A 25,307-nucleotide genomic window follows, 5' to 3' on the forward strand; every position below is an offset into this window, starting at 1 on the left:
GTGGATTCACTAATGAGACCATTAGCTCAACAAATCGTGATTGATGCCTCCTCTGGGCCAGGACAGGGCCTGGCACAAAGGTTGCCGTGGTGCATGGATCTGTCAACTTTGGCTCTGTCACCTAGGCGTCCCGATGGGCTTCCTGAGGACAAGAATGTTCCAGGCTGGCTTCTTGGACCTTTGATTTCTCTGGATTCAAAGCCACTCCCACCCCCCAGCAGGACCAGGCCTATATGTGGGCTCCGGCTGCCCTGCCAGCTCCTCCCGCCTGCTCAGCCACTGCCTCTTAGGGATCACTGATGTGCTTCAGGCTGCCCGTTGGTTAAGGGTGAGATGGCCCAGTTAGTTATTCAGCCTCAGGTCTTGAGGGGCTACACCTGATGCCATGGTTCATGTTGAAAACAGAGTGACAGCTGCCCCTTCGGGCAGCCTGTGGGGCCCATGCAGTTGAACTTTGCCTTCTCCTTTCTCAAGGGGGTGAGTCAACAGGATCTCTGACTGGAGGCGACCAGGTGGCCACCCGTGTTAAATGTCAGCTCCCCGGGTTGGGATCAGAGGCAGGAACAGAGCAGTTCATCTCAGAGGTGCCCTGCCCCAAGTGGCCCTGGGGCTGTGCCTGGGAAGTGAGGGGGCAGGTGTGGATAGACTGCACCGGACAACAGACTCTTCCCCTAAAGACAGTCACTCAGTGATGCCCAGAGGCAGCTGATGCTGCCATCCCAGCAGCACTGGCATTGCAGTGTATGCTGCGCCCTCACGTGCCCTATTGTTCAGTTCATTCATCCATTCCGTGCTCACTGGGCACCTGCTGTGTCAGGTAGGGCTGGGTGTGGTTGGGCACAGGGTGACCCACATGCAGCCACCCTTGGGACTCTGGTTTGTGCCTCCCTGCAGCCTGGGACTGGCCAGGATGCCATTAACCCCTGTTCCCTGCCTGTGCTGTTCACCCTCCTTGTCACGTGCCCCGGAGCCTTTATCCCTGGTGTCTGACCCACCCCAGAGCAGCTGGCTGAGGACCACTGATCAGCCCGTCTAGCTCTTTTGTCATTTTGGGGTTCAGTGGTGCCACAGGACAGGAAGGAGTTCTGTGAGCCCAGCACAAGCCTTCACCCCAGGTCCTTACATCAAGGCCAGGGCAGCCACATGAGGGGCTGGCTTGTGGGTGCACGTTGCCCCTCAAAACAACTCTAGCTGCCGGGCATTGTGTTGGCGAGGAATCAGAGGGTCTTGAGTCCACATGATACATCCACGCTTCAGAGCGCGTCACCAGCAGTGCCAGGACTTGACCTCAGGCCAGGCAGATGCTCAGCCTGGACGGTTCTCCCCGGCACCAGCTGCCCCCCTTCATTTGTGCCCAACTAGGTGGGTGCCCTGACGTGCAGATCACTGGAGATGTGGCTGACCAATGGGCTTCCAGACCAGGGCTCCATCCTGCTTTGCAGTCCTGCGTGGAGAGCTCTCTGGCTGTGGGGCTGCCCGGGGAGGGGGTGTCTGCTGCTGGTCAGGTACTGGGCAGACGGGGAGCAGGGAGAGATGCTGAGCCCTAGGAGATCAGGGATGGGTATCGGGGTGCCATCTAGAGAAACTCTGATGAGTCTGGAAGAAACATGAGCAGTGGATGCTCGAACATTCCAGAAGGTTTGTTCTGCACCAAGAATCCAACTGGGGAGCTGCAGTTTTCCACCAGAAGGTCTGAGGAACATGGTGGCCTGAGGCTGCCTGGGACGGGTGTAAGGAGTAGTCCCAGAGCTTGGTGGGAGCCCACGGTCAGGGAGGAAGCACGGCGGTGGGTCACTCAGTGGCGCAGTGACAGGACCTGGCAGGGTGCGGGTTTCCAGGCCTGCTTCTCTTTCCGCACACTCACGGGGAAGCCATGCGCTTTTCCAGAACATCCGCCTGGCAGGTTCCCTAGTGCTGAATCTGGCTCAGGATGGACACACCGTCCGGATTTTTGTGGAGGGAGCAAGGGAGGGGGGAAAGAAGCAGGAGAAGAAAGAAAGGAAAGGTGAATGGACACTGTCCCTTCACTGGTGGCAGTGAGACCTGAAGGCAGACAGGCAGTCCCTTGTTGCTGATCCTGAGTGATCAAGGCGCTGGTGTCTGGCTTCCCCCAGAATCTGGGCTTGGCCACCCCCCCATGTAGGGCAGTTTGCCTTCTCTGATGTGAGACCTGCCCTCCTGAGGATGCCCCTTCAGATGCTGAGACGGAGAAGCCACCAGCTTCCCTGGTGACAGGCGCCAACTGCCGGGAGCACCGTTTCTCACCGAAATCCTGTTTTCCCCCCAGGGAGGTTGGTCACGTACCGCGGGTGCTTCAGACTGCCGGAGAACGTCACGCACGCCTTCCCCGACTCCCTGACGCAGGCCAACATGACAGTGGAGACGTGTTCTGGATTTTGTTCCAAGAAAGTAAGACCAATTATAACTCTACCACATGGGCGTGTGCGGCAGCCTCAGAGATGGGGCAGGCGCGGTGCCGGGCTGCAGACAGCCGTCCGCCCCGAGCGGCAGGCGGTGCGGCAGACATCTCTGAGGGCGCCCGCAGGGAGTATGTTGCCAGGGCCGGTAATTCCAGGCTGGGAGGGGAATTGTCAGCGAAGGTTGTAGAAGCTGAAATGATCATGCCTTTCCCGATATGAGCTCTTGGCACAAGTATCAGATGGTAGAATGACTGGGTTTGGAAGCACAAAGATGCTGGGTCAGGACCTGGAGAGAACAGACGGGTTTTCTGTTGTGTGTGCTGATGGCCTTGGCCATGAACTTAACTTCAGGGACTGCAGTCCCACGGGCACCTTTGGGCTGGAGTTCCTGGGCTGAGGTGTGGGGTGTGACTGTGCGGGGGCTGGGCTGGGCACCAAGGCTAGCTCTAGGGAGGGGACGTTGGCCAAGACCAGGTAGGATTTGCAGAAGGCAAGACAGGGGATGTAGGGGCAGGGGGAGGGCATTGTGAAGCGAGGCTGGTGGAACCAGCAAGCTGTCCGAAGAGCACTGAGATCGGGGGCTGGAGTCCAGCAATCTCCGAATTGGTCTGCATGCTGCAGCCCTGGAAATGGCCCTCAGTGGCTGCCTGCTGGGGTTTGGGGCTGATCCTCTGTGTGGGGGTTCAATAGCCTTGACGAGACCATGATACCTGGCAGTGCAACACAGTGGGGCTAAGAGAGAGGGGCCTCGGTGATGATGATGATAATGATGGTGATGATGGTAAAGATGATGATCACTATGGTGGTAATTATCAACAGTAGCTAACATGCATTGCTTGTTTATTTCATGCCAGCTACTTACTGTTCCAAGCCCAGATGTGTTAACCAATTAAATCCTATAGCAACCCTGTGGGATAGTTGTTATGATTATGTATTTGCAGGTGAGGAAACTGAAGCAGGGAGAGCCTGAGCATTCTTTCCAAGGTCACATAGCCAGTAAGACAGAGGGATGGGGGGTGGGTGGAGCCAGGATTTGAGCTGTGTAGCTCCATGGCCTGCTGGTGGTTTGAGGGTGCAGGAAGTGGGCCTCCTCGAAGGCAGTTGTGGTTGGACACGGAGGAGCCTGCCCTCCCCGGGTGCCCCGTGCTCCCTGGGAGCTGCCCTCCCTGTGCTGCATGCCCTCCCCCCTCTTGCGATGCTCCCCTGGAGGCTGGTGAAGACAAAGCCTTGCATGTGCGCCTCCCTCTTGTGCACGCTCAGCCTTTGAAGAGGCTCCTGCACGTCCAGCATTTTCGAAAGCTTCCTCCGAGGAAGCTCTCAGGGCCTCAGGGAATCACGAGACACAGGCAGCCAGCCAAGAGCAGTTTGTTGATTTGCAAACATCTGGCCTGGGCATCTCAACTCCCCCCCTCCCCCTCGTGGGAGCAGGGACGGGGGCAGAGGCAGCAGGGACACCTGCTTGTGTGCTCACAAGGAAACAAGCCACACTCCAGGGCTGCCTGCACACCTGCAGGTCCCAGCCGGTCCCCGAGGAGCCTCCACTGGAATCAGGGGAGCTGAGCCTGAGCCGGGCCAGACCAGGCTGAGGGCAGCCTCCTAGGGACAGTGTCCTGTGTGCTGGGAGCTGTGCGGGGGACCTCCCCACCCATGATCTATCTGCCTCACCCTCCTGGCGCTCCCTGAGGGAGGTACTCTGATCTCAGCTGCTGCAGCAGAGCCAGAGCAGGTCTGCACACAGGCCGGGAGCCACTAATGTTACAGCCCACCCTGCCACCACCCCCTGCGCTTTTGTGCTCCTCCCTTTGTGTGACATTGTGGGGGAGGGGCCCCAGTGGGTGAATGCAGAAAGGAGGCAACAGCGGGGAAGAGAAGAAACAGGGGGACGTGGCAGGAAACAGACATCTCCGCTGCGCGTCCCCAGTGTTTTAAATGATTTTTAGTAGGTGATGTGTCACACAATTAAAAGACACCAAAGTGCTCGGCCGGGAGAGTCTTCCTCTCGCCCGGTGTCTCACCACCCAGCGTCTGTCCTTCCTCGGAGGCAGCCCTGGTCCTGACTTCCTGTGTCCACAGTCAGAGAGCATCTCTGTCTGTTCCAGTAAGCGTCTCTGTCTCTTCCGGCAGTCGTTTCTTTCCAAGATATGATTCCTTTACAAGCCCACAGGTGGTAACAAGCCGCTCACAGCCACCCCGCGTGGGACTGGTAACGATCGCTTCCTATTGGCAAGGAGCCTGCTTCCCCTGCCTCTTCCTCCCTGACAGGATGTCCTATAATTTATTTAACCAGCCTCCTGCTGTTACGCATTTAGCTTGTTTCCAGTCCTTTGCTTTTACAAATAAGGCTGCTGCGGGGACTCTCCTTGTGGGCGGGGCGTTTTGTTGCGGTAGATCTGGGAGACAGAATTCCAAGGAGATGTTGGGGCCCAGGCCGAGCAGGATCCTTGACACGTCGGCAGACATGGCCATGGTGCCCTCAGCTGAGGTTATGTTAACTTCACCCCCCCACTCCCACACCCAGCGCCTTGTGAGAGGGAAACCAGGCACCCTGTGGCTCTTCTCTTAGGGACAATGACTTCAAAGCAGCCTCCGAGGTAGACACCCCAGGATTCCGGGGGCACCTCCTCTGGGGCGGCCCACGAGGGCCTAGAGGTTTGCGCCCTGTGATCTCAGGCACACACCTTAAAGATTTCACACTCTCCAACGTCTGTTTTCAGCCTTTCTTCGCATCTGCTGGCACAAATCCATGCTGCTGCAGTTTGGCGTTGGAGCTTGTGCCAAAGGTACCTGCCGGCTCCCGATCCCTCCTCGGCTTTTCACGTTAGCACCTTGTGCGTCTCCCCTCGTCATAGGCTCAGCTCTGGCTGGTGCTGGTGGGAACTGTTCAGGTCAGCACAGGGCGGAGAGGGCACCCAGGTTCTCGAGGTGAAACCCTTGTTTCTCTTCCTGGCCGGCCTCCCTGCGTGGTCGGATGGGCCTGGGAGGGTGGGGGTTTCCTCCGGGGCCATTGTTTACACGCTCAGAAGTTTGCAGCTGTGAGGAACAGTCGTCATTTCCAGCGTTCATGTGGAAAGCAGGTCTTGGCAGGACACAAACTGGGGCCAGGGGAGGGGGGGGCGGGGCGGCCCATCAGAGCTTGGGGGAGGGGGAGAACCACTCGTGAGGTAGTTCTTGAATCTCAGCGCTGATCTCACTCTGTCTCGTCCCACTTGGGGAGGGGCTGAGGTGGGACACGAGACAGAGTGAGGCAGCGCTGATGAGGGCGAGGGAGACTCGGAGGCCAGTAGCACCAAGACTTCGGGACTGACCCAATGGCCGCTCGTCTGCATTTGTGTGGAAGCCAGAGGATGTGGTGTGGAAGGTGGGTGGAGGCAAATTGCAATGGGCCCTTAATGCCTGCGTCAAAGCCCAGATGTTTTTGGTGCAGAAGAGGGAGCCACTGTGGTGGTGTTATGCCCAGACTTCGAGATCTCCAAGGACCACCAGGGAGCCGAGTCCGATGCAATAAACAAAAGAGCCTTCTCCATGCTAGCATGGGCCCCTCCCACCCACGCCGGCAGCATGGCGGAAGAGAGCGAACTTCTCCCAGTCCAGGGGTTTTACGCCGGTCGGTGGTGATGTCACTGCCTTGGCTAACCCTGATTGGTTGGGTGAGGGCTAGGGATAACTCCGCCCTGCGGGGCGGAGTCGGGAGCTCGTCCTCGCCCCGCCCTGCCCTCTCAGTGGAGCAGGGAGAGGATGCTGTGCCCAGCGTAGCACTTCACAGCCATAGGTAGGGCTCTGGAGGGGGTGGAGGCGTCCTCTGTGGATCCCTTTGGGAGGCAGCCCGCCTCAGAGACACCTCGGGAGATGCCTCGGCAAAGCTGAGATGAAAGATGGCCTATGGGCTGGCTCTGGAGTTAAGGATTCTGGGTAGGGCAAGGACGAGGCCCAGAGGTTACTCATCAAGGAAAACTCACCCAGCAGAGTGAGCCTTTGGTTCCCAAGCTGTCTGTCCCTTCTCCCTCATGGGTGTTGGTGTCACTTGGACTCAGGACTTCTGGAGCAGACTCCCCCACATCCCCTCTCCCGCCTCCTCATTGGGCAGCTCCGAGCTCTGAAGTTTCCTGGCCAGGGTTTTGCAGGGACTCTGCCTTTACTCATCAGCCTTGCAATGATTGACACTTCAGGTCAGGTCACCTTCGTTTTAGCATCTGTCTGTGCATTGCAGGGTATTTACCAGGATTGCTACCCTTTACCCAGAACATGCCAACGGCCCCTCCCCGCTCAGTTGTGACAACCCAAACAGTCCCCAAACAAGGCCGCATGCCCCCTTCAGGACAAATCGTCTCTTTGTGCCCCGTCAAGAGCCACTGCTTGAACATGTTGGCTCAGCAATGCCCAGGCTCGGCCCACGTTCCCCATGAGTCTGAGTCCTAGAGAACAGTTGTCTCATCTGACTATTTGGTGAGGATGAGGAAGCAAATTCTGCCTCTGGTGCTGATGTGTGGGGGATGTGAGGTCAATTGGAGATTCAGCTGACCCAGAGACCAGTGACCTGTGTGCAGGAATGGCTTCCCCTCTCCTGTCCTGGATGCTGAGGGGCTGAGAGAGGTGAGCTCGGATGTCTGGCTGTACTTTCCTGTCTGAAGTGCTGAACACTTCCTCTCCAGCAAGGCCAGTAGCACCGAGGCTGCAGGGCTGTCCCAGCAGCAGCTCCGTCTCATCCTGATTTGGCTGAAAGACAAGCTCAGATGTTCTATGGTGTGGGAATGGCTACACATTAAGCCACAGCCATACAGTGGACTATAATGCAGCCATTGAAAATGGCTTCAAAGACTTTTATGAAGGGAAATGCTCACAGCAGAATGTGAAATGAGACCTAGCTAAACCTGGGGGAGGGGACCAGGGGCTTAATTAGGGCTGCCTGGGCTGTGCGCCCCAGCAGCAGATGTGAGAGCTGGGGCTTGGAAACAGGAAAAGAGGGGAGCCCTCCTTGCAGCACCCCAATTTTGAGCACCATCTGGGGTCTATTTGTAGCCCCAAATCGAAATCTCTATTGTTTTTTGCTAGGTAGCTACAATGAACTTGGGGAGCTCCAAGAGTGTAGTTTGACGGGGAGGAGAACATTTGGGGGGAATCGCAGCATCTTAATGATCTGACTGTCTGCCAGCAAGAGAGACCGGACCGATGTAATGTGTTTTTAAACACAGTACAACGATCCTGTCTAATTTTCTGTGGTCGTTTTGGAGATGGGAGGAAGCCTGCTCATTTTCAGCACTCAAGATCCTATCCGCTCCTTCCTTTGGACAGAGGTGAGGAGGAGGGGGAAGGGGGGCATAGATATTTGCCTTGCTACCAGTTCAGATCTGGGGGTGATTAATTTCAAGCCTGATATTTGTGTGCAAACAGATGGACCATTTGTGGTAGCGAGGGTTCCCACTGTGGGCTGGTGAGCGAAATCTGACAGCATCTGTAAATAGGTTACTAACGTGTAAAGCTTCCCCAGCATTATGCCTTGTGATCTGAGGTTTTATCTGCCGGCCACTGCTGCTGGTTCTACTGAGAAAGCAACCAGAGGGACGGGATGGAGGGGGGAGAGGGGAGGGGGAGAGAGGAGCTCCCTTTCCTTCTTGTCCTCTTTCAGCCTCTTTGGGTGCATGCGTCCTTATAGAGAATATTAGCCCCCTGGGTGTTTTCCCATTGACATTCTTCTAGGTTTTTTTTTATTTGGCCGTTTAATGGCAGCGCTTACCCATCCGCCTGTGAAATGGAAAAGCACACGTTACTGTGGAGGCTGCTGGGCGGCCGCGCCGCCTCAGTCCACGTGGACCCCAGTAGACGCGGTCTGTGCCGGTGGACTTGCTGCCTCCATGGGGCACGCAATTTCACACACTGCCAAGGCTTGGTCTGTCAGTGTCTGGGTTTTATGAATTTCTACCTGGATATTAAGAATTTTTTTCTTTGCCAAAATGGTGTTGAGTCATTTCAATAGGTGACTGAGAGGGGTGGCTTTGGATTTCCTATGAAAGTTCCTATGTAAACCTGGTGTTGTTATGGTGGATGTCTCTGAAGAACACCTACTGTTTTCTTTGAGGGGGAGGTTGCACAGGCTTTTTATAAGAAAATTTTAGAAATTTTTGGAAATGCAGACATAAAATTAAAACTCACTTGTCACTTTCTCACACCAGAGGAAACAGCTAATAACACTTTGCACACTTTTGTGTGTGTGTGTATATATATATATATATATATATATATATATATATATCCTTTTAAAGTGTATATATACTTTAGAAGATATAGAAGAATATATATATATATACATATATATATATTCTTCTGAACTATATATATATATATATATATATATATATATATATATATATATATTCTTCTATATCTATATATATACACACACACACACACACACCCTTTGGAGGTATATACTAGAGAAACATCAAAAGTGCTTTATTCAAAGTAATGTCCATGACTAGGTACACATTTCCCCCATCTTTCAGGTAATTTGTGGATACCGTCCCAATAGAACTTTTCTTGTTTTGAGGCAAACCATTCAGAGACCCAATTTTCCACTTCTTTGTATGTTTTGAAGTGCTGCTCAGAAAGTGCGTGTGCCATCGATCGGAACAAGTGGTGATCTGAAGGAGCAAGGTCTGGTGAATACAGCGGGTGGGTTAATACTTCCCAGGCAAGATCTTTTCACGTGTCTTTAACTGGTTTTGAAGTGTGTGATCGTGGTTATTATGAAGCAAAATTACTTTGCCGTGTCTTCTGACACATTCTGGTGTTTTTACAATCAAAGCATGCTTCAACTTGATTATTTGTTGTCGGTAATGATCAGTATTAACGATTTCATGTGGTTTTAGAAGCTGATAATACACCACACCTTCCTGATCCGACCAAATGCAGAGCATTGTCTTCTTTCTGAAGCGATTTGGCCTTGTAGTCAATGTTGATGGTTTACCTGGATCAACCCATGATTTTGTGCATTTGGAATTCTCAAAATAAATCCACTTTTCATCACCAGTCACAATTCGATGCAAAAAAGTCTTTGTTTGGTGCCGTTGAAACAACATTTTACTGATGACTTTTCGGTTTTCTATTTGTCTTTTGTTCAGTTGATGGTAGTACCCATTTTCGTCCTTTAAAATCTTTCCCATTGCTTGTAAACAATTAGAAATTGTTTGCTGAGCATTATTTAATCTTTCTGCAAGTGGTTTGAGTTTGACAAGCATCTTCATCCAATAATGCTTGTAATTGTTGGTCTTCAAGCTTCTGTGGTTGACCTGGACATTCTTTGTCTTTCACACTGAAATCATCACTTTTAAAGCATTTAAACCAGCATTCACTAGTATCTTGAGATGGAGCATGTTCACTATAAGCTTCCTGAAGTATTCAGCAGCACTTTTCTTCAAAATAAAGTAATGAATTAAAACTTCCCTCAAATGCTCTTTTTTGGCACGAAATTAGACATTTTTAAGTGTAAAAATATCTATGATGTTAACACCTTCAGCAAGTTTGACATAGGAAGTTTTGAAGCTTGTCAATACAACAAATTAGCATGCATATCAAATCGCGTACATATCTACATATGTGTAACTCCATATATTGAAAAAAATCCCCATTATTAACCGGTTCACCTAGTATGTATCCTTCTAAAAATGGAAGGAGGGAGCTTTAGAGGCATCGTGACCTGGGTACACAGCCGTGCTCGGCCCCTTTCTCACTTTGTGGTCCTGGCCAGTCACATAGCCCTGAGCCTGAGTGTCCTCCTGTGCTGACCGGAGTTGGCGACGGCGGCAGTGCCTTGCCAGACTGCGAGGAGGACCCGGTGGCTTTGCTGTGGTTTGGGTGTCTCTTGCGTAGCGACTATTCCAGACAATGGGATGATGATCAAAGAGATAACACGATAAAAGCTACTATTTGGCTTCCCCAGTTCCTTTGCTGTGCGTGGGGTGTTTGAGGAACTGCCTAGACAAGCGGCTGGTCCTCTCCTTGTCAGTGGAAACCTGGGCACCTGGGGCCCCCAGAGTTCTGAGCCACCAGAGTTGAATGGACCTTCTTTCCAGTGGCGTGTGTTTGGCTTTGACAGGGAAGGTGTCGCATGGAGCAGGGGAGTGTGTGTACTGCCTGGGGGCTCAGGGTCTACAGAGAGCCACTGCCCAAGGGGACGCCCAGAGGCCCCCGGAAACACTGACATTTACCCCAACCAATCCCGAAGCAGCACTTCTGAGGCTGGACACAGGCGGAGGCTGGACACAGGCGGGGGCTGTGCGTCAGCTCTCCGCATGGAGAAGCCCTGCCCCCACCCACTCCTTCAGCCTCCCCTGGACTCGGGCCATCCAAGCAGCTGGGTGTCTTCTCTCTGACAGGCACCTCATGAGCATTTCCTTCCATCCTCAACGCCCCCTTACAGGTGTGGAAATCAAGCCTCCGTCCATCAACTCAGTCCATCTTAACCTAATCTCACGCCTGCTGACTCCCAAGCCTATAATCACCAAGCTATGCCCCTTTCATAGAGCTGAGAAAACCCAGGCTCACAGATGCTCACTAGCTTGTGGACACTGCGCACCTGACACCAAGCCTTGGTCTGGCTCCACCTCCCTGTAGTTGCCTCTCCAAACCACACACACCTCTCCCAGCCCACCCCTGCAGGCAGACCCCATGGGCAGCGGGCTGGAGCAAACAGGCTCTCAATCACAGTATCAGCTGACGGGTTTGCATTCAAGTTGGCATTTTCCTGAAAGCACCAAAAGCAAAAGTTGGCCTCATCCCCCATATCTGCAGCCACCTTTGTGGCTGTCTGCAATTCCTTTTTGTACCCAGACTTGCCTCTGGAGCAAAGGGAACTGCCCTGGAGGGAAAGACTGGTCAGAGCTGACTCAGCTCTGTGCTAGTTTGCAGGTTTCATTAAAAAAATTTTTTAAAAAATCCATTCATTCATGTGTTTGCCTCCAAGGAGTTGAGTGTGGGTGTGGCAAAGCCCTGGACTGGACTCCAGGAAGCTGGCTTCTCTTCCACTCACCCTGATGATCTGACGTATTGGGCTGCTCGCTCCCTGTCTCCAAGCCTCAGTTTCCCCTTTGGAAACTTGAAGCACTGATCTGTGAGATTTCTGTAATTCTATATAACCATGGAGATCCCAAGCAAGGTGCTCAGAGAGGAATGATGATGGAGGAGATGAGACCCAACTGAACCAGTTTGTTAGAGGTGTCTTTCTTGCCTGTTGGAATGTCCACTCCTTGACCCCTTGGCCATGACCATGCCATGTGGATCTCCATGACCCAGAGAGCCCAGCCCTGGCTGTGTCTTGACCTGGCTCCAAGCTGACACTGAGGCTGGGACTGGAGGTGAGGGGTCCGGAGTAGGATGCATATCCACCCGCCCTCTAGCCAGGCTCAGTGGCTCCCTTTTCAACTCCTCCTCTTGTTTATTTAAATGGTCCCATATCTGTGTTTGTGCTTCCTTTTTCTGCCTTGCTTTCTCTAATCATCTTCTCCTTTGTCTCTTCGTGTTCTCTCTCTCTCTCTCTTGCTCTCTCTCTCTCTCTCCTCTCTCTCTCTCAGTAGGGGTGGGAGGAGTGGGGAAGGTGGCAGAGAGATAAGATTCTCCAATATTTAATTTTTATGGAAATCATGTCCTAGAAACCCCCAAGGGGCTGAAAATTGTTCTGTGTTTTCAGAATCCAGTGATGTCGCTGAAGTGGTTATGTAGTAAATAAAACCACATTACTGTCTGCAGCTCTCCCATGCTCTGCAAACACCCGGAAACCTGACAATTTAATCCACTCAAGGAAGCAAAAAGGTTCGGGTCACTGGTGGGGGCAGCCTGCCCCAGCCCTGGGATACAGGACTAGGACGCATCAACGTGGGAAGCAGCAATACAGCCAGGGAGGGAGACAGCGCCAGCGCCCTGAGCAGAGCTACCATGTTGCTGAAATTTTCTCTGAACAGTAATCCCACGAGATCCAAGCCCCCTGGGGTCCCTGGTGTTGGGGGCGGGTGTTGCTTAGATGTGCCAGCATTTTTCTCCTCCCTCATGCCCAGGGCGAAATGACCAACCAAAATCCCATGCCCAAGTCCATTGCCAGTAATCTGGGAGGGGAGATGGGACTGTAAAGGACATTCATTTCTTCATTTGTTCATTGGTTTGTCCATCAAACAGTCATTAAGCACCCACCATGTTCTAGAGAATGCAGCAAAGCTCACACACACACACACAAATCACTGCTCACACCCTCGGGGAAGGAAGCAAATGATAAGCAGGTCAGCAAGTAAAACCGAGCAGATGTTGAATGCCGACAAGCTACGTGGAGGAAAATGAAGCCGGAATCTTCAGTGTTAATGCACAAGACAGGAAAATATTTATTGGCTGAAAGCCTTGTACACAAATGTTCATAGCAACTTTATCTGTAACAGGTAAAGACCAGAAACAGCCTGTGTGTCCCTCAAGTGGATGAATCAACAAATTGGTACATCTACACACAGAATAACGGAAAAGAAGGAACAATCTATTAACAGATAAAACAACATGGGTGGGTCTAACAAATACATTTCTGAATGAAAGAAAGCAGACACTCCAAAAATAGGCATTGGATGGCTCCATTTATAGTATAGGCAAAATGAATCTGTGTGGGTAGAAATCAGCAGCGGTTGCTGTGAGGGAGGGTTGGCTGATTGGAAAGGGGTGGAGTAAACGGGTTGTGAGGGAGATGCTGGTCTTGATACTAATGCATCAAGACTGCTGAGGGTACACTTAGGGTCAGAGGATCTCATCGCTGTTCTACCCCACTGAAGCCAAATTAGAAGGCCCAGCAGCAGGGGGATAGGGAGGTGGGAGGATGAGGTGACTTGAAGTGGGCAAGCCAGAGAAGGCCTTGGGAGAAGGCAGACTGAAGAAAGTAAGGGAGAAAGCCATGTGGGTATCTGGGGGAGGAACATTCTAGGCAGAGAGAACAGCAAGTGCAAAGGCCCTGAGGTGGGCATGTGACTACACTGGCCAAGGACTGGTGGGAAAACTGGTGTATTCGCCTCCCAGGGCCGGTGTAGCAAGTGCTGCAGATGGATGGGGGCTTCAACAACAGAGATTTGTTTCCTTGCTGCTCTGGAGGCCAGAGGGCTTAGATCCAGGTGTTGGTTTCTTCTGTCCCTAGTCTGCACGTGGCCCTTTGTCTTCACAGGGCCTTCCTTTGGTGTGTGTGTGTGTGTGTGTGTGTGTGTGTGTGTGTGTGTGTGTGTTCTAATCACTTCTAATAACCACACCAGTCAGATTGGATAGGGGCCCACCCTCATGGCCCCATTTAAACATAATTACCTCTTTAAAGACCCTACCTCCAAAAGCAGTCACATTCCGAGGTAGAGGGTTAGGATTTCAACGTGTGAAGTTTAGGAGACAAAGTTCTGCCCGTAACAGCCAGTGTGAGCAGACAGGGACACAGCTAGGTGGCTGCATGCTCGCCCCATCGCTGCTGTGGGTGCCCAGAGCTGTGGTGAAGGTGTTGATCTGGAAGGAGGCAGGAAGGGAGGTTTGTGGGGGGTGATGGGGGATGGATGGTGATGGTGGGGGCTGGAGGTCACAATTCCTGTGATGGCTTTTCACCAATTCACAGAAGCAGAACTTGCTTCCAGAAAGCCAGTGATTTTCGGTGGAGGGGCTGGACGGTCCCAGATTTCGATTTCTGTGCATTAGTGGCCCAGGGGGTTGTGGCATCTGGTTGGACATGCTGATGGGGTTTGTCATCCTTTGTGCACTCATTCCCAGGTCCTGTCACCTTGGCCCTGCACCAGAACAGTGGCCCTGGCTGCCGGTGCTGGATTGCCACTGCAGCTGACAATGGGGACAGCTGTGGTTCGGGGCATGGCTGGTTCCAAAGTGAGGGCCCCATTGTGGCCGCTGAATCTTCACAGCAATCGTCTTCTGCATGTGCCTGACCAAGACCGAAGGACCACAGGCTCTGGCAGGGCTTCTGGCCTTCCCTTGGTCCTGAGCTTTCCAGGCCTTGGAGGGGGAGCCAAAGTGGGGACCTTTAGGAAACAAACTCCTGGTGCTCTAAGAGGCAGGTGGCCTGGGGCCACCTCTAGTTCAATTAGAGGCCTGGAGAGAGAATAAGGGAGCACATACCATGTGCTGGGCACTGGGCTGGGTCCTTCTCATGGTCCTCCATTCTTCGCCCATCTATGAGCTGGATGTCATTATTCCCCCATTACCAATGAGAAAACCAAGGTTCAGAAAGGGCAGGCACTCGCCCAGGGTATGGAATTGTGACTCTGGAACTCGAGTCCAGGTCTTTTAGATGATAAACATGATGCTTTCTATGCTCTGGGTGCTTCCTCCCTCTGACATGAAAGTTCCTGGATACCAACCCCCATCCTCCAGCCCCATTTCTCGCCTCTCCCAGGAAAGCCTTGGGGATAGCTGTCCTAGGCTCACTGCCCTCGGGGTGGGCCAGGGGGAGCTAGTGAGGGGCCCAGAGAGAAAAGAGATCCTCCGGCTCTTCCACGCAGGCCCACTCGTGGAACATGTCCATTTTACAGGCAGAGAGACTAAGGGAGGTGACTTGCTTGTAGTCCCAGAGAATGTTTATGAGTTTTTCCAATGCAAAGGGAGCTCTGAGCCCTAGAATCAGCACATTTAGTGAGATGGTGTGTGTGTGTGTGTGTGTGTGTGTGTGTGTAGGTGGGTAAGGGTACATGTGTCCCTACCTGTCCTACATGACAGCTCAGCTCTGAGAGACTTGAGCCTAGGTCCTGGTAAAAGTCCTGGCAGAGGCGAAGCTGCCCCTCAGCCTTGAAGAAGGATGAGGGAGGCAGAGGGGCTTTCAGGAGGCTGGGCATCTAGTGGAGAACTCAGTCTGCCTGGAACAACAGCCCTGCAAGCAGGCAGCTTCAGACAGCATCTCTTCCCCTCGCCCCTGCACCCTCTCCCCTCCTCCAGGCTCTGTGCCGCCCTCCCTTGGCTGGTGGGACACCACCTCTATTGTTTTCTCTGAGATCCTTAGCTTTGCCAAGCCGTGCTCAGAAGACGCTATTGATTCCCTTCTATTTACTTATTTATGAGATTTCTCCGTGGAAAAAAAAAAAAAAAAGGTTTGTGCAGCGCTTCTCCCAGCAATGAGAAGTTTTCTCCGCCCACAGCCTCCCTCTGGCTCACACTCCCAGACTCCTCTCCCATCTCCACACCCTGGGGGCTCGCGCCTCTTGCATGCAAGATACAGGGACAGGCAGAGATGAAATGGTGCTGTGAGGCCTATGCAGGGCCAGGTACATAGTAGGTGCTCCAAACCACCTGTGAGAGCAGTGGGGGAAGGAAGTGTTGGGTGAGCCGTGGCTGATGCCGGAGGGTTAGGGGACAGAGGACAGCCCACTCCTCTGGGAGCCGAGCCTGGGCTGGGCCCAGTGATGGGCAGCTAGGCCCCTTCTCATCTAGTCCCCATCATAACCGTGAAAGGTGGATTTTATTACTTTTGTTCAGTGTAAAATTCAGAGAGGTTCGGCACCTTGCCCGAGGTTACCCAGCCCGTGAACCCGAATTCACGTCCAGGCTTCCAGATGCCAGGGCCCAGCTCTTCATTGTCCCTCGGGGAACAACAAACCATGCAAGAGTCCACCCCAAGCTGAACCCTAGCAGGGCCCTTCCGTCCTCAGGATGCCGTCTGGGGCTCAGCACCTCGTGGATCCAAGTCTGCTCTTGCCCACCCCTCCTGTCTTGGAGAGGTGGGTGTGTGGGCATCTGTCCTTGGTCCTGAACACCCAGCAGTGGGCTTCAGGCATAGGCTTGGATTGGGTCTCTCCAGGCAGAGCTAGTGGGAATTCCAGGTGTCACTCGGGGCTCCCAGTTTGTTAGTTAAACCTGTGACACGTTGAGCCCTAACAGCCCTGTGTGGGCTGATCTGTCCCGTCCTGACCCCCACACACGTTTTCTCCCGTGGATGCCACTGTCTGGAGCGCCTGTTCCCACCCCGGTGCTCCTGACTGCCTCCTGGACGTCTCGGGAGCCCAGATCCAGGCTCTGCTCCCTCCTCACATACCCGACTCACCTGCCTCAGCACCTCTCTCACTGCGCTGTGCCTGCTGGATTGTCGCTGTCCGGCTGTGAGCTGCTGGAGGGCAGAAGTCACATCTCATTGAGTTGGTCTCCCTGGGCTTGGGCACCAAACCCGGCACTAGAAGGACGGACAGACATCCCTGTTGCTCCCCTGCAGCCGTCAGTGGGTCCACGTGTTCATCCTGCAGCTGCGGGAGGCGTGGCCTTTGCATTCACCACGATGCTTCTCTTCCTCTGCTTGTCTGGCAGGAGTTCCCCTTGGCCATCCTCAGAGGCTGGGAGTGCTACTGTGCTTACCCCACCTCCCAGTTCAACCTGCGGGATCCCATGGACAGCTCACTGTGCGGCCAGGAGCCTGAGGCACAGAAGCCGGCGGAGTACTGCGAGGTCTACCAGACGCCTGTGCAAGGTGAGCCGCACCCCAGAGGGGGGCAGGGCCTGAAGGGTCCTCCTCCCCGTGCCTGCCTCTGCTGGTGGCATGTGGTCTGCGGGTTTGGAAATGCTGGCCACGGTGGAGTGTGCAGTCCTGGGGTAGGAAGGGCATCTGTGTAAAAGCCCCTTTTACAAGGTCGTTGTGGATGGTCTCATCTTGGGATAATGGATGGAGGAGGCCTTCTTCATCTCTGGAGGCCGGACCAGGACGCAGGGCTGGGTTTGCAAAGCACCTGACCTTAATCTGAATCTCTCTGGGGAGGGAGGTAGTTTGAGGAAGAAAGGAAGAGCAGAGAGGCAGGGTCCAGAGAGACAGCAATGGCAAGGGGGCGGCACTGGGTGGCACGGGAGCTCAGGGCCACAAGGGCCTCAGAGGCCTCCTGAGGCAGCCCAGGACCTGGGATCCAGTAAGGTTCCTGGGTTGTAGGTGGGTAGCATCCAGTCTGTCTGGCTGATCCTAGGAGCTGGTGCAGGAAGAGCAGAGAGAAAGGGATGAGCCCCCTTACGGAGCCTGCTATGAGCTAGGACAGCCCAGGGCTTTGGGGCTTCCCCCTGAAGATTTCAGGCAGCCCTATATGTGTTGTTTTTTTGTTGTTGTTGTTCTTTTTTTTGGGGGGGGGGGGGGGAAGAGAAGGCTCAGAGAGGTCGCTTGCCTAAAATTAGTCCAGCAAGTTTGTTGTTGGCTGTACCTCAGGGTGTGGCATTGGTCCACCCAGCTATGACCCCAGCCACCTCCCCTGGGGTTACCTGTGCTGTGCCAGTAGCTACGGCTTGGCTGTGGCCATGGACACAAAGCAGGGGCTGTGGGTCCACGTGTGCCAATTTGCACCACACTCTTGCTTGGGCTCTGGGGCCTCGTGGTCCCTGGGGCCGTCTCTGGCCCGCCACGTGCAGGTGGCGAACCCCTCCCCTCCATTCACACCTGTATTAAGCGGGAGTCTCGGGTCAGCAGTCTCTATCTAGGGGAGTCCGGCGGTGAGTCTGAATCACCACGGGGGTGAGTGACCCTGAGATGACCTCTGGCTTTCAGACACTCGGTGCACCGACAGGAGGTTCCTGCCCACCAAGTCCAAAGTGTTCGTGGCTTTGTCCAGCTTCCCAGGCGCCGGGAACACCTGGGCACGGCACCTCATCGAGCATGCCACCGGCTTCTATACCGGGAGCTACTACTTTGACGGAACTCTCTACAACAAAGGTGAGCAAAGGCAGAGAGCAGGGAGGCGGCTCCTGCGGCTGGGCCATCTTCTGGGAGTGGGCAGCAGTGCTTCTCCCACGCGTGTGTGTCAGAATCTCCCCAAGGGCTTGGTAAATGCACCAGATTCCCGGGCCATGCCTCCGAGTCTGGTCCGGTTGACCTGGTCTGAGCTTGGGAACTGCCGTTTCTGGCAGGCTCCAGTGCGGATGCAGGCCAGCCTCGGGCCACACTGTGAGTGACATCATGGCTCTGCTCTGGGTTCAAAGGGAAAGCCTAGTAGCTTGGATTCCCACTCTAGAAACCTTTCCTGGATTTTCCTTACTTTTCAGAACCCTCAATAATTAAGTGAGACGGTATGTGCTAACTCCTTTTTCCTTTTTAGGCAAGGGGTAGCTTATCAAAACGCCTTTTTTTTTTTTTTTTTTTTTTTTTTTTTTTTTTTTTTCCCTCACCTGAGGACATGGTTAGAGATAGAGGAAAGGAAAGAGAGTGAGAGAGAAATAACCGTGTGAGAGAGAAGCATCAGTGAGTTGTCCTCTGCACACACCACGACTGGGGACCCAACCATAACCCAGATGTGTGCCCTGGCTGGGAATCAGCCGACAGCCTTTTCAGTGCACAGGATGAAATTCAACCGACTGAGCCACCCCGGTGAGGCTCACAGTGCTATGTTTTAAAAACAGGTCTTAAAATCTTCAAGACTTTTATGTTTTAAAATCTTGCAGAGATAAGGGGCCTTATTAGGCTGGGTAAGTGAACTTAAATGGCTTAAGTCTGCGCTGTTTCAGAACCAAGAATCTCGGGTAAGTCCAGTGGCATCTCAGTGTGTGAAGTACATCTCTCTGTTGTCAAGTGTCACAACAACTAAGTTTCATCACTAGAGTTTAGTGTAGGAAAAGAGGGTGCTAGAGTAGCATTCTAGAGAAAACAGAAACTTGTGAGCGTGGCAGTGGGTTCTGGAATCACCCATAGCAACCTCAGTCTGGTTGGGACAAAGCCAAGGTTGTTCATATAACCTTTAGTCCTTGGGAGCCTTGGTTATGGGTACCTACAGTGAGAGGTCAGGTGAAGCACTTGGTCCTGCCCAGTCTGGTCTAGTCCCCTGGGAACCACCCACTGTGTACAGCAAGCATGTCAAACTCAAAGGCCAACACAGGCCAAATAAATGAGGCATATGGCCCTTGGGCCTCGAGTTTAACATGCTTGGTGTACAGGCTGCAGTAACCTGCCTCATTCAGCTAGAAGGCTTTCACCTGTCTCTGACAGCTGGCTCTTTGGGTCCACAAGTGGCTAAGTGGCCCAGTGGTTTGAACAGCAACTTAATATAAGTGTTGAGCAACTGCCTTAGCATGGTTTTAGGGATACCCGGACATCTTGGAGCCTTAGCGGACCAGTTAGATGTAGCCACTGCCTCAGAGCACTCACAGAGCAATGACATGTGCAGATGGGAAATTCCCAAGGCAGCTCAAAGCCAAAATACCAACCCTGTCCTGGGTGAACGTGGTTGAGTTATAAGGAAAAGCGGCCACTGTTGGTTGGCATAGGCAGAGGCAGTACGAAAGGCACCCTGGGTCCCGAGCGTCAAAGGCTGCATCTCAGATTTACCCAGCCCAGAGCTGGACTCCTGCTTTCCCAGGAACGCCCAGCTGCTTGACAGAATGAATCAAAGCAAAACTTGCAGTGTTTGGCCCATGAAAGAGATGAGTTTGAACGTGGGGAGCTTCAATTCATGGGGAACCCAGAATTCCAGATTCAAAAGCAACTTGCAAATACAGATGCTTCCCAGCCAATCATGAAAGGGGTGAAGGCTTATTTATGTTTCAAAGAGCCCACGGTAAGCTCATGCACATCTATGAGAATGTCCCCAAAGCTGGCTGCCAGAGCTATGCTGGGATGTGGTTGGGAAACAAGATTCAGAGGACATTTTCCTATGACATCCCACTGGATCTCCTAACTAGTCCCTGCTAATCTTCATTCCCATAGCCTCTAGTCTCTGTAGTATACTTGGGCTATTTCCCTACTAAGCGTAAGGACAGGGTCTGAGTCTTGATTCTGGACATAAAATTGGACTCAGCATGAGCACACAATAGTGTTGATAGAAATGTGACTCTTTGTGTGGGTGGGTAGAGAGTGACCTTCTCAGCCAGAAGTGATTCTGGCTCAAACGCCCATGACTGGGCCAAGGGACCCAGGAAGAAGGCAAGCCCCCAGCCCAGAGAGATTATTCCAGGGGAGCAGGGCTCTGTTCACAGAAACTGGGCCCTGGGTTCTGCAGGGCCAGACTCAACCACTATGGATGAGGCCTTGGCCATGGGGTCCCAGGTTCAGACTCTCCATAGACACAAGGCTGGGACCCTGTTACAGGACCACGGCGTGAGGTCAGAGGGAAGGGCAACAGCTGCTCACAGCCCTTGAGTGTACTGATGGGGATCCTGCTCCTACTGTGGGGAGCTGGGTGGAAGTGGGGGGCTTCTTGGGGACTCACACAGCCACGTGGAGAGAGCCCTGGCTCTGTTGTCATGGTGCTGTGTGATCCTGGGCAAGTCACACACCCACTCTGAACCTCAGTCACATCATCCAGTTATGCGTGCAGCTACAGTTGACTCACAGGGGTATTTGTGATGTTCATGTGAAATTGCCAAGAAAATACCCAAATGTGTGCGTCTCCAGTGTTTAGAGACAGGGCATGAGCAAGCCCTCTGATTTTGACTCCTGGGGATCTGCAGGAGGTGCCTTATCTCCTTTGTCTAGCAGATGCCATCTTTCCTAACTCTTAGTCATCTCCTGCTGGCTTGGGCAGGGTCAGTCCTATAGAGGCTGCTCTAGTCAACCGTCATAGGCCCTCCCAGTGCCCTCTGCTCGGCCCCTATTGCCAGCCTTCCCTCAGGCATGGAGGTGAGCATTAGGATCTGTCTGCCGCCTGGCAGTGTGGGTCCCACAATGCTTTCCTCCAAAGCGGCCCTCTCTTTCCCCCTCCCATCCCCCGGGCAGGGTTCAAGGGCGAGAAGGACCACTGGCGGAGCCGGCGCACCATCTGTGTGAAGACCCACGAGAGTGGCAGGAGGGAGATCGAGATGTTCGACTCAGCCATCCTGCTGATTCGGAACCCGTACAGGTCCCTGGTGGCCGAGTTCAACAGGAAGTGTGCCGGGCACCTGGGCTACGCAGCTGACCGCAACTGGAAGAGCAAAGGTAGAGAGGGGCCTGGGGGCTGGGCCTCACTGCAACGTTATTCACAGTCAGCCTGCCGACATGCTTACTGAAGTATACTGTGTGCCAGGCACTGGGCAAGGCCGCGGGGGATGAGGGGGACAGGGATAGTGGTCAGGATCTCTGCCCTCAAGGCACGCAGTCAGCTTTAGACATGGAATGGCAGAGGTGAGTAATACAAAGCCAAGTGTGTTCCTCCAAATTAAAGCTGCCTTCAGCAGGGTGGGGCATGATGAGATGCAGGGCTGTAGGCCAGGCAGGCTGTGCGTCTGTCCCTGCGTGGCTCTGGGTCAGCTGGGGCTGGCATGTGTCTCCCTTGCCCTTTCCCCATCACCCTTCACCTAGAGTCTAGGCGAATCATAATGTAAATATCTGTGTTTTCCGATGGTCTTAGGCTCTACAACTTGTGGGTCACGACCCCACAAGTTGAGAACTGCTAGCAGAGTTGCCTAAGACCATCGGAAAACACAGATATTTACATTATGATTCATAACAGTAGCAAAATTACAGTTATGAAATAACAACGAAAATGATTTTATGGTTGGGGGTCACCACAACATAAGGAACTGTATTAAAGGGTCCCGGCATTAGGAAGGTTGAGAACCAGTGCCTTAGAGTCACAGGGGGGCCAAGAGAGGAAGCCCGCAGGCACAGCATCTTCCTCTCACCGGGAGGCCCAGCAACTGCCCCACACACGCTGCCCCCAACTTCAGGTGTGCACAGTTGCCAGAGACAAGATCCAGGTGAAGAAAGGAGGGCGCCTCGATTCCCACCTGTCTTCAATGCTGCTGACATGCACCGTGTGCAGGCCAGCTCTCCCTGGCCAGATGCAGTCGCTAAGGTCAAGAAACTCAGAGAGAGAGAAAGAGAGAGAGGGGAGGGGAGGGGAGGGGAGGGGAGGGGAGGAGAGGGGAGGAGAGGAGAGGAGAGGAGAGGAGAGGAGAGGAGAGATGCATGGTCCCTGCAGTTCACATTTGTTTTAACTCAATGTGTTTGCTGGGAGGCAGGCAGACTCAAGGTCAGGTCTTCCCGGCTTAGGACTCCTCAGAGCGCAGCCTGATATTAACCCTTGTTCACACTGAGTCACCTTCCTCAGCAGGGGTTGAGGCAGGTTGGCCTTGGGCAGTGGGCAGATGGGAAATCCCGGCAGCTTCCCTGGGCATCCAGGGGACCAGCAGCCCTCCGGGCCGGGCCCAGACACGGCACCCCTCTTTCCCCCGCAGAGTGGCCGGACTTTGTCAACAGCTACGCTTCATGGTGGTCCTCGCACGTGCTGGACTGGCTCAAGTACGGCAAGCGGCTGCTGGTGGTGCACTATGAGGAGCTGCGGCGCAGCCTGGTGCCCACGCTGAGGGAGATGGTGGCCTTCCTCAACGTGTCCGTGAGCGAGGAGAGGCTGCTCTGCGTGGAGAACAACAAGGAAGGCAGCTTCCGGCGCCACGGCCGGCGCCCGCACGACCCTGAGCCCTTCACCCCGGAGATGAAGGACTTGATCAACGGCTACATCCGGACAGTGGACAAGGCCCTGCGTGACCACAACTGGGCCGGGCTGCCCAGGGAGTACGTTCCCAGATGATAGGCCGCTGCTCTCCGCACCCTGCTGAGAGCCAGCCGCCCCCAGGGCTGCCCCCACTCAGATGCTCAGGTGGTGGCCTCGCTGGGACACGGGCTGCCCCGTGCCGTCTCCCTGAGGTGCAGGGAGACCAGCCACAAGCCCTTAGCCCCTCCGGGCAGACACGATGCCACAGGTCAGACACACACTCCTAGCTAGACACGCTTAGACACGCCACTCCATGCTACAGTGCCTGTTTTGACAAGCCCAAGTCACCATGCGGGGTGTGCCAGACACTCCCAGATTTGCCAGCGCACAGTCTCCAGGCCACGTGTTCCCAGAGGCTCAGTCCTGTCTCTCGTAGACACACATGCATCTGGGTTCTCAGAGGCTCCAGGTTTCCTGTTTTCAGCCCCTGGCATGGACTTGCTGGTCAGGGTTCTTGACTGCGGGGGCTGGGCTGGGCGGGCACTTGCTCTGAGCAGCAAGAACTTGGGCATGGAGGTGGGCTCACGGACTATTGCTGCCGGGCCACGTGGCCCTGACATCCCATAAATGTGTGTGGTGTGACCACTGGGCACCACGAACTCTGCGGCCCTGCCTCCTGCTCTCTGTGGATGGGCTGGTGACACCGTGGGCAGAGTAGAGCACCCTAAGCCTTGTGCCAACCTCAGGACCCACCACAACTCCTTTGCACCCCCTGCCACTCCTCCAACATGAGTGTTCCTTGGAGGGGGCCTCCTTGTCTGGCTTCTTTCTCCACTTGTCCCCGGGGAAGCCGGGCATTCACCCCATGCCTCACATACAGGGTGTGAGAGTGAGGGGACGGTGCGGTGGGGAGGGGGCTGGGCCTCAGGGAGTCCTGGACCTGAGGGCCCCATATGCCATTAGGATTGGGGTTGTGTGGACATGGGGAAACCCAGAAAGTATGTCTTGGGGTCACTGTGACTGGTGGCCCTGCCCATCTTGACACATCCCTGCTCTTCAGGGGGTCCTGCCCTTGGGTCATGAGGAGGGGGTGCTGCATGGTCCATCAGCAACACAACCCTGGACTCTTTGGGGAGAGGCCATAGCCACAGCTTCTGCCTGACCCCCAGTGGCCATGGCTGAGCCCTCTCTGTCCCTCTGTGACTCACCCACCACTTCTGGTCACCAGTCTCTGCCACACTTCTGTCTGTGTTTCTGCCCTGCTGCCATCTTTCCCGCTTGTTCATTCATTTCCTCAACAAAAGGGGGAGGGCACTCCCAGCTGCTGACACCTACTGTGTGCTGGCCTCCAGGGAAAGACCTGTGGGAAAGACCCCTTCCCCACCCCAGCTCAGTCTAGCAGGCCCGGGGGAGGGGTCGTCCCACATGGAGTGAGAAGCCCAGTAGCAGGAGCGTGTATGCTGAGCAGCTCCCAGTGCTTGGCCCCTGTCCCTGGTCTTCAGGGAATGCACCACAGCAACTTTGACCTGGTCTCCAGAAACCTGTGGGGATGATTCCAGCAGAGCAGAGGGGGCGGGTGATGAAGGCAAAGAGAACAGCATGGCAAAGGCTCAGAGGCTTGAAAACACTGGTGAATGGGGTGTGGGTATGCATGTCTCTCCAAGTCTGCAGCAGAAGGAGAGAAGCGGGTGGGCGAGGACAGAGGTGGGGACACAGAAATGGACTCTGTCCTCACAGCTGCTTAGTGTTCAGCCTGAGCAGGGAGAAGATGCTGATGCTCACTACCTTCACCTGACTTCCTCTCAGCCTGAGCTAAGCTGCATCATGGGGAGAAAAACGGGGCAAGGGGTTTGGGAAAGCTGGACATGGGGATGGCCTGGCCCATGGGAGGGGGAGAAAAAGGGTGAGCTAAGAGCCATCCCTAGGAAAGGCAGGCAGGGCTGGAGGGCCCAGTGGAGCCAACCTTCCTCAGAGGGAGGGTCCCCAGCCTTCTGCTTTGCCAACAACTGAGCTTGAGCATTTGTGCTCCTGGTGGCCTCCAAGTTCCTCCTGAGGTTCCCCCAAACCCACCCTGATGCTAACTAAGGCTGTTGTAGACCCCTCTCCTCCTGCCCCCCCCCCCCCCACACACACACACACATACACACAGCACCATCTGGCTCAGCTCAAAGCTGGGAACACCAGGGGTTTTGTAAATGTTATTGGCTCGGCCTGGGCTCCATAGGCCTATGATGAGGCTGTCTCCCGAGTTCTAGGAGCAGTTGAAACTCACCAGTGGGAAGAGGGCCAGGGGACACCTTCATCTCAGTGCAAACCTAGAGTCTCAAAGGAGACAGCAGCACCAGCTGACAGAGAAGAGGGAAGCTGGCATCCTTCTGAGACTGGCTCCATGGCTGTGACCCTCACTTCCTGGTCACCCAGATGGTCTTCAGGTAAAAGACTCAGAAGCTGGAGAGGCAGCCGTGTGGCTGAAGAGGGGAGCAGGACCACTGCTGAGGCACAGCCCCCTGCGCGTCCCCCTTCCCCACCC

The 25,307-nt window shown here is 54.2% G+C and overlaps 1 protein-coding gene across 1 annotated transcript in view; it reads left to right on the forward strand.

Moving 5' to 3' along the window:
- Positions 1-23,586, forward strand: part of WSCD1 (WSC domain containing 1) — a 43,882-nt gene extending 20,296 nt beyond the window's left edge. Inside the window, exons 5-9 of the mRNA XM_036452178.2 lie at positions 2,288-2,409; positions 16,710-16,869; positions 17,923-18,087; positions 21,079-21,279; positions 22,521-23,586. Of these exons, the coding sequence (XP_036308071.1) occupies positions 2,288-2,409; positions 16,710-16,869; positions 17,923-18,087; positions 21,079-21,279; positions 22,521-22,873 (1,001 nt within the window). The 3' untranslated portion in view covers positions 22,874-23,586. The remainder of the gene's footprint in view (positions 1-2,287; positions 2,410-16,709; positions 16,870-17,922; positions 18,088-21,078; positions 21,280-22,520) is intronic.
- The last annotated feature ends 1,721 nt before the right edge of the window (positions 23,587-25,307 follow it).

The sequence above is a fragment of the Pipistrellus kuhlii genome, unplaced genomic scaffold (genome assembly GCF_014108245.1).
Source record: "Pipistrellus kuhlii isolate mPipKuh1 unplaced genomic scaffold, mPipKuh1.p scaffold_m20_p_23, whole genome shotgun sequence".
Classification (NCBI taxonomy): Eukaryota; Metazoa; Chordata; class Mammalia; order Chiroptera; family Vespertilionidae; genus Pipistrellus; species Pipistrellus kuhlii.